Source organism: Leptopilina heterotoma, unplaced genomic scaffold, assembly GCF_015476425.1.
Source record: "Leptopilina heterotoma isolate Lh14 unplaced genomic scaffold, ASM1547642v1 Lhet_36, whole genome shotgun sequence".
In the NCBI taxonomy this organism is placed as follows: Eukaryota; Metazoa; Arthropoda; class Insecta; order Hymenoptera; family Figitidae; genus Leptopilina; species Leptopilina heterotoma.
In genome coordinates, this window is record NW_025111040.1 from 2231796 (window position 1) to 2239966 (window position 8171).

The following is an 8171-nucleotide window of genomic DNA, read 5'->3' on the forward strand; positions in this document are numbered from 1 at the left end:
GCATTAAAAATAATTAAACTCCTGATAAAAATTATATTATTTATGGAAATAATTTAATTCTTGCGTAGATTTTTCTTATTTATGAAAAAAAACTTAAATTCTTGAGAAGAATTTTATTAAAATTTTCGAAATTTTATTGCTTTTTTAAAATAATAGTTCATTATGTTAATAAGTAATTCGAACATTTTGTTTAATAATTTTTTTTATTTGATTTTTTTTTTCGTTTCTTTTCTGTAAGACAATATTTTTATTAATATCCGGTTAAATCGGCGAAAGTTGAATCCAAATCGTCACACATATATTTGAATTTCTCTTTTTCCCTACGAAGTCGATCTGGAAACGTATTCAAAAATTTATTATAAAGAAAGAAATAATAAATTTTGTTTAAAAATATTTTTTAATATTTCTGGATAATTTTTTGTCGAAAAAAACCCTAAAGAATTTTTTTTTATGACTGTGAAAAATACCTTCTCGACTGTCCAATTCTTTCAAATAAAGTTTCATCGATTTCTCAGCAAAAATAGCACGTTTCTCTGCTTCATTTAATTTTGCCGTAAGATTGTCCAACTGATCTTTAAATTCTTCGATCCTTTGATTCGCCTGGTAAAATATAAATTGATAAATCAAAAATTTCTGTAAAATTTTTTCTTTTTAAATGAAAATTATTTTATTTTATTATAAACAGTTATTTGCCTTCTCTTCGGATACTTCCAGAGATTTGAGAATATTACCCACGATGAAAAGTTCGTCTTCACGTTCAGCAATTTTTCTACAAAAATTATTTTTTATATTTATTTTTTTATTCTTGTTTGTTTTATTTATCGAGAAATATTATGGAATTTTAATGAAAGAAAATTGAATAAAAGTTTTATTTTTTTGACTAAAAGTCGCAATTTTGCATCATAATAAATCTCGGTTTATTATTTTACTGAAAAAAATTGTTTCTTCTAAATAAAATATTTCATACGCTTCACTAGATTTTACTCGATCTTCAGCGATTTCCAATTCGTCCTCAACAAATGTTAATTTTCGTGAAATTTCATCAGATTTAGTGTCAGCATCTTCAGCAATTATTCTCGCATCCTTCAATTGTGCCGTTAAATAATCCATTCTTTCCTCGTCCTGTTTGCTTCTTGTTTCCAAAACTTTACAAATTCTGCAAAAGAATGTATTTATTAGGAATAATTATAAAAATTAATTAGTTATTAAATTTTTTTACGAAAAAGTACTTCTTTGCGTAAAATAATTTTTATTCCACAATTTTGTAGAGAAATAAATAAATTTGTAAATTTGTAGAGTAAAATAAATAAATTAAATTATTAGTTTGTATTTATTTATATTATACATAATAAATATAATTGAATAGAAATTTTTATTTGTCAGAAAAAATAGATTTTTCGGAATAAACCTTTTGGCGTCTTCGGCAGTTTCTAAAGCTTGCGCAAGTTTTGTTTGAGCAGCCAATCGACGTTCCTCAGACTTTTCTAGATTCCCCATACATTGTTGCATTTTTCTATTAAGCATTGCCAATTCAGATTGTGCCTTTACAAGAAAATAAAATTATTATTAAATTATTTTATAGAAAAATATAGTCTAAAATTAAAACTACATTTCAGATTTAAAAAATCAAATTTTTTTCACTACTATTACGTAAGTTTAATTTTTGAAAATTGAAAAAATTTCTCGATTAAAATAAAAATTATCTCCCTTGATTCTATTATCAATCAATCAAAAATTAATTAATTGAATAAATATCTACAAAAATGTTTTTCTATAACATAAAAATTTGATTAAAATTAAATTTTTTTGTCATTTTTTTGTTCGAAGGAAAAAATTTTCTTGATTAAAGTTTTTAAAATTTTTTGTAATTTTTTTTTTTTTTTTTTTTTTGGTCAAAAGAAAAAGAACACTTACCATCATAAAAGCTCTCTCCTTCCTCTCTAAATTCAAATTTGATTGAATCAATTGTGATTTATTGATTTTTAAATCCTGTTGCATTTGTGATAATTTTTTCGCCAATGCACACACTTCGTCCAATAATTTTTCTTCTCGTCTATTGGCTTCTTTAGATTGCTGATCGCAAGCATCAGCTCTTTCTAAAGCAAGATCTTTTTCAATTTTTAGCGTTTGCAATCTTTTCTTAATTGCATTCATTGCACCAGATTTTTTTCTTCTTCTTTTTTTCTATTCACAATTTTAATTTCAACTAAAATTCAATAAACTTCATTAAATTTGAATTTTTTGCTTAAATTTAATTTTCACTGTTTGCCACCAATCCATAAAAAGAAATTTACACTCTTAACATATTTTTTATTTAAAAAAAATTAATTTTCTATTTTTATTTATTTAGAGAATTTCTATTTTTTCAAGTTTATTTTCTGCAAAATTTGTAAAATTTTCGAAAGTTTTGAATTTATTATTATTACACAGTTTAAATTGATTATTTGTGTTTAGTTTTTTTTTATTGTATTTGTCTTTGCTTTTTTTTCTTTAGCTCCGAATTATTGTTGCAGAAAAAAAATCCAATTTCGAAATTTTCACTCACTTTCAAATCAAAAGCTTACGGGTTACTGTACTCGATGAACGAAGAGATCGTTGCTTTATAGACTCTCGAAATAATGCAAAAGAACAACGCCGTCGAACTCTTTACTTAGACGCAATTGAATTCCTCAACTTCTTCGCGTGTCACCTGACGACACTATTTGTTCTACTTTTTACAAAATTTACGATAATTTCCCCTTTTTTCTTTTATCCATAAAGTTCAATATTCTAATTTTCATTCAATGACACATTCTTTGCTTTTTCTTCAAAAAAAAAAACGAAGAAAAAAGAAATTATTTACGAAATTGAACAAAATGTAATTTTATAAATTTTAAAAACTTTAAAATAGTTTATTTACTAATTTTAGAATTAATTACGGGCATTAAATATTTTTTTTCTACAACTATGTTCTAATTATTGTACACCGTAGATTTTATTTTTATTTAGAAATAAAGTAATATCACAATAGTAAAAATTTGAACAATAAATTTAATATTTTGTCAAAAAAAGTTGAAAATATATTCGATTCAACATTTTTTTCTGAATCATAATTTTTATTTACATTATTTTTTAATCGTGAAATCGAATTTTGCTTTTTGAATTGACCAAAAAATTATTTTCTTGAAACTAATACAAAAAATACAAATTTTATTTCCAATTTTTTTTCCTTCTTTATATTTTTCATATTTCCAATATTTTGCTTAAAATACTTTTAAGGAAACAATTATTTTTTTCAATTGAGAACTTTGTGATTGTAAAGAAAATAGATTTTGTTTTCGTAATAAAAGAAAATAGACGAGCATTGAGATTCATGAATGGCGTTTATTTGAAAATACAGCTTTACGTACAGCATTTTAGAAACCTAGTGATAAATTTCCTATGAGAAAAAGAAATATTTGTTTGTTTGTATTTTTCTATACCTTAAGCTCGAAAAAATATTGTGACACGTCAAAAAGTTCCCGCTAGTGATTTCCTGAAAAATAAAAAGGAACTCTTGACGCTCATCGATCATATAGTGAAAGTTATTATCATTTTCATGCGAAGCGATAAATTAAAATATGCTAACAACGAAGAAATGAAGCGAAAAAATAAAATCTCGTGCAAAGCAATTTTTTTTTCTTGGTTTTTTGTTTAAACTTATAAGTAAATTTTTTTCGCAACAGAAAAAAATGTAAATCAAAAAATAGCATTTATGGAAGAAAAAGCGAATAGCATTTTCATTTTGTTTTTTTTTTTTTTAATGAAGCGAACGCAAAAAAAAAGAAGCGCAAGAGTAAAAAAAAGAAGTAATCTTAAGTTTCAAGTGGCCTAGAATCCCGTCATTTCGGCGTAGGTCAAATCAAGATCATCGCACATCGCTCTGTATTTTTCCTTCTCTTCTCTCAGTTCATCTGGAAGAAATGAAAAAAAATTGCTGGTTAATTTCATTTCGAAAAAGGTAATCAGTAAATATTAATAATTATAAATATTATAAGTGTTATAAATTAAAATTATTATAAATATTAATGAATTTAAATATTATAATTCACTTTTCGCTGAATAACATTTATTTGCTAATAATTAGAATAGAATTTTATTTGAAAATATTAATAATACTAATAAAAAGAGGAACAGAAAAATAATCAAGAAAATAATTTAAGAAGTTATAAAGAATTATTAATCTTTTAAAATAAGAAACCTTTTTTTGTTTATTTCTTGAGTAAATAAATAAATAAATAAATAATACAAAAATTCGAAGGAAGAACAGGCAAAAGTTTGCAATCAATGGAAAAAGAGATTTAAATTAATTTTTTTTACCTTCTTTTCTGTCCACGTCTTTCATCAATTGCTTCACTGTCCTTTCAGCGTGAACGGCTCGTTTCTCTGCCATTTTCAAACTCATTTTCAAATTTTTCAATTCCAATTTGAATTCCTCCACTCGACGATTGGCCTGAAAAAAACATGAATTAAAATTTATTTCAAGAAAAAATTTTTCATAGACAATTTTTTTTCTTGTGTTAAATAAATAAACTTCATGTTTATTCGATTTATTAATTATTCATGAATATATTTATGAATAATATTAAAATAGGAGAATTTTCACTAAAATGTAAAAAAAAATGGAAAATTACAAGAAAAATGACAAGATTGTAAGATTTTTATAATAAATCGAGAAGAAATTTTTTTCATCTGGATAAATCTAGATAAATAATAATTAAAGAATAATATTAATACATAAATAATAATTTATCTCTAGATGATAATTTTATAATAATTTGCCAATAAAATTATAATTTTACAAAAATCGCCAGTAAAATTAATAATTTACAAAAACTGTTCAACAAAATTATAATAATTTTCTAAAAATTGACACTAAAATTATAATTTTACGAAAATCGACAATAAAATTAATAATTTAGTAAAAATGTTCAACAAAATTATAATAATTTTGTAAAAATTGACACTAAAATTATAATTTTACAAAAATCGACAATAAAATTAATAATTTAGTAAAAATGTTCAACAGAATTATAATAATTTTATAAAAATTGCCAGTAAAATTAACAGTAATTTCATAAAAATTGGCGCAATAAAATTACAATAATATTATAAAAATTGTCATCTACGGATAAAAAAAAATTCTTTTCGATATTTTCTTTAAATAAAAAAAGAAATTATTGTTGAAAAATAATAAAATAATAATAATCACCTTTTGTTCGGAAACTTCAAGTGACTTGACGATATTTTTAACGATAAAAAGTTCATCTTCACGTTCAATAATTTTCCTGTAAGCATATAAAGCAAAAAAAAAACGCTAATAATAACGATGTTTAAAAATGATGAAAAAATAATGGAAACGCACTTATGCAGAGGGACTGCTGCGTCAAAAAAACGGAATCGTTCCATTTTTTCATCACGGTAAAACAAATACTGACGCTTCGCTAGTCTTGACTCTCTCCTCCGCTGATTCCAGTTCTTCCTCAACCAATTGGAGTTTCGTCTGAGCTTCCTCAGATTTTGTATCGGCGTCCTCAGCAATTAGTCTCGCGTCTTTTAAATCACTCGTCAATTTTTCAGTTCTCTCCTCGTCCGCCTTACTTCTCTCCTCCAATACTTTACACATTCTGAAATTTTGTTTTTAAATGTTATTTCATTTTTTTCAATTTTTTTTTACATTTTTTTTGTATTATTATTTTTATTGTTATTAATTATTATTATTCTTATTTTTGTTAGTAATTTCTATTCTTATTTTTAATATTATTAATTATTGTTATTCTTTATTTTTATTATTATAGTATAATTTATATTTTTTACGATTCTTCGCATTTTATTTTTATTTTAAAGCAAAAAAAGTGCGTAAATTAAACAAACCTTTTAATGATTAATTTAAATACTAAAAAAGTAATTACTAATTATTTTTAATTTTTTTTACCTTTTAGCATCGTCAGCAAGTTCTGATGCTCGTACTAATTTGATTGTTGCAGAGTCACGATATTCTTCCTTTTTTTGAAGTTGTTCCTCTATATCCTGGACTCTTTTTGTCAGCATTGTTCGATCTTGTTCTGCCTACACAAGAAAAAACTATTATTATATGAAATTAAATATAAATTAATATAATTTATTTATTATTATTTTAATATTTTTTCTGTTTTTATTACTACTTGTATTTGTTAATAATTATACAAAAATTGTAGGTAATAATAATAATAAATAAAAATGTATTTATATTTTTGGAAATATTTATCGAATGTTTTGTGAAATTAAAAAATTTCGGTACTCACTTTAGTGAATTGTTTTTCACATTGTTCTAATTCCGCGGAAGATGTATCGAAAGTCGTTTTAATCGTTTCAAAATCATGTTCCATTTGAATGAGTTTCTTTTCTAAATCACGCACTTCATCGAATAATGTATCGGCTCGTAAATTTTCTTGTTTTGCTTTTACTTCATTTGTATCCACTGTTTCATTAGCACCGTCCAATTCCTTTTTCAACGCTGCAATATTTTTCTTAATCGCCTCCATAGTTTTTTCTCTTTATGTTGTTTCCCACAGGCAGAAGCTTCAGAACGACGCCCCTTCAACCTGTCTCGAAAAAAAAACAATTGTCTGTTAAAAAAAATTAATTCTCTACAATTTCCTTTGAAATGAAACGTTAAAAGAATTTTTTTAAATAAATTTTTAAAATTATTTCTCCCAGAAAGAAAGATTTAAAAGAAAAGAAAATATAAATTACGTCAAAGTTAACACAATTTTTCTCTTTTACAAAAAAAATTAAAATAATAAAAATAAAAATTACAAAATCACTCGAGATTCACAAACACAAAAAGCACTTGTAATTACAATGTGTTTTCAAAAGGGAAATTTTTTACAAAAAAAAAGGAACATTTTTTTTCTAAATCTCTCGTTGGGGATGGAAATTTTGTGCAAAAGAGGCCAACACTCACTTTCGTTGAAGCGATGATCCGCGAGGAGAATGTACAACCGGATGCCTTCGAAAGCTAAGCTAAAATAAAACGAATCTTCGTGAGCTGAGCTCTCTTCTCTTCTCGTCGAACGCTACGATCGAATCCAATTCTATAATTGCTTGACGAACTTTGGCTATCGTCCCGATTTTCGCTTGGCTCTCTTTCTCTTTTGCTGATCAAAAAACCCCCTTCAAGTTGCATTTGACTCGCCGAAATGCGATCTCCACCCTTCCATTCTATTTTCAGCTAAATTCGTCCGAAAAAAATAAATAAATAAGAAAAAAAATGCAATGCCTTGTGTTGTAAACTGTTTATTGTTGCGATAATGAAATAGAATTTTTTTTTGAAGTACACAGAAAAACAAAACACAAAAAATACGGCGAGAAAAGAACAGTATTATAATTCAAATAGCGTTCCATTTTTGAAATTTAAATGAATTTTCAATTTTTTCTGTGGCTCCTCAATTGAATATATTTTGAATTATTCAAAATACAAAAAATTTTATTTTCTACATTTTTAATTTATTTTCAAATAAAAAATATTTTTTGTCAGATTTATTTTTTCATAATTTTTCGTTATAATGTGAATTTTACTCTATTGTAAAAGATAATATTTTTGATAAATTTTTATGCACTAATTTTAATTATTTTAATTAATTACTTTTTGTAATTTTTGTAACTTTTAATAATTTTCAAACTGAAATAATTTAATAAATCTACAGAATATTTTAAAAATTTTCGAAAGTAATTAAATTCTTACGAGGAACTAAATTAAAATTGTATTGCAAATAAATGAACTCTTGTGAGGAATTTTATCAAAATTATAACCAAAAGAACCAAATTTCTCTAAAGACTTTTATTATTTTTATGAAAACTAATAAATTCTTGCAAATTTTTTCGACGAATTTAATTAAAATTGTATTAAAAACAATTCAGTTCTTATATATAGAATTTTATTAAAATTTATGAAAAATAATTGAATTTCAGAGAATAATTTTATTATTTATAAAAAATAATGAAATTCTTGCGAAGGAGTTTACAATTTATAAAAATAAATGAATTGTTTCGAGGAATTTTATCAGAATTTTAGAAAATAATTAAATTTTCTAGAAGAATTTTATATTAAACATTTTAAAAATAATTTAATTTATAATTGAAATATTTAAATGAAACATTTAAATATAATT

General features: G+C 23.9%; 2 protein-coding genes across 3 annotated transcripts; both read right to left on the reverse strand.

Annotated features, from left to right (window-relative positions):
- Nucleotides 1-184: 184 nt before the first annotated feature.
- Nucleotides 185-2284, reverse strand: LOC122505476 (tropomyosin-1-like). The gene is made up of 6 exons (XM_043617126.1): nucleotides 1915-2284; nucleotides 1409-1542; nucleotides 968-1156; nucleotides 694-769; nucleotides 468-600; nucleotides 185-333 (listed from the first exon to the last, which is right to left on the reverse strand). The coding sequence occupies exons 1-6, from the start codon at nucleotides 2152-2154 to the stop codon at nucleotides 251-253; spliced, it is 855 nt and encodes a 284-aa protein (XP_043473061.1). The 5' UTR covers nucleotides 2155-2284; the 3' UTR covers nucleotides 185-250.
- Nucleotides 2285-3343: 1059 nt separating this feature from the next.
- Nucleotides 3344-7226, reverse strand: LOC122505489 (tropomyosin-2-like). Of its 2 annotated transcripts, none has more exons than XM_043617145.1 (7): nucleotides 6965-7226; nucleotides 6303-6606; nucleotides 5954-6087; nucleotides 5457-5645; nucleotides 5231-5306; nucleotides 4339-4471; nucleotides 3344-3932 (listed from the first exon to the last, which is right to left on the reverse strand). In XM_043617145.1, exons 2-7 carry the CDS (start codon nucleotides 6540-6542, stop codon nucleotides 3850-3852), a joined length of 855 nt encoding a protein of 284 aa, XP_043473080.1. In that variant the 5' UTR covers nucleotides 6543-6606; nucleotides 6965-7226; the 3' UTR covers nucleotides 3344-3849. The 2 variants fall into 2 exon arrangements, with proteins under 2 accessions (XP_043473080.1, XP_043473079.1); XM_043617144.1 differs by having other exon boundaries at nucleotides 6303-6602; nucleotides 6965-7224.
- Between the last annotated feature and the right edge of the window lie 945 nt (nucleotides 7227-8171).

What these genes read in the sequence shown, in the direction of transcription:
- LOC122505489 (XM_043617145.1), bottom strand. Translation starts at nt 6,542, where the DNA reads ATGGAGGCGATTAAGAAAAATATTGCAGCGTTGAAAAAGGAATTGGAC. An exon ending in CTTGCTGACGATGCTAAAAG is followed by an intron (nt 5,646 to 5,953) that starts GTAAAAAAAATT and finishes ACAAAATTTCAG; the next exon opens with AATGTGTAAAGTATTGGAGG. An exon ending in AGAGTCAAGACTAGCGAAGC is followed by an intron (nt 5,307 to 5,456) that starts GTCAGTATTTGT and finishes ATATGCTTACAG; the next exon opens with GAAAATTATTGAACGTGAAG.
- LOC122505476 (XM_043617126.1), bottom strand. Translation starts at nt 2,154, where the DNA reads ATGAATGCAATTAAGAAAAGATTGCAAACGCTAAAAATTGAAAAAGAT. An exon ending in AGGAGAGAGCTTTTATGATG is followed by an intron (nt 1,543 to 1,914) that starts GTAAGTGTTCTT and finishes TTTCTTGTAAAG; the next exon opens with GCACAATCTGAATTGGCAAT. An exon ending in CGAGTAAAATCTAGTGAAGC is followed by an intron (nt 770 to 967) that starts GTATGAAATATT and finishes TAATTTTTGTAG; the next exon opens with AAAAATTGCTGAACGTGAAG.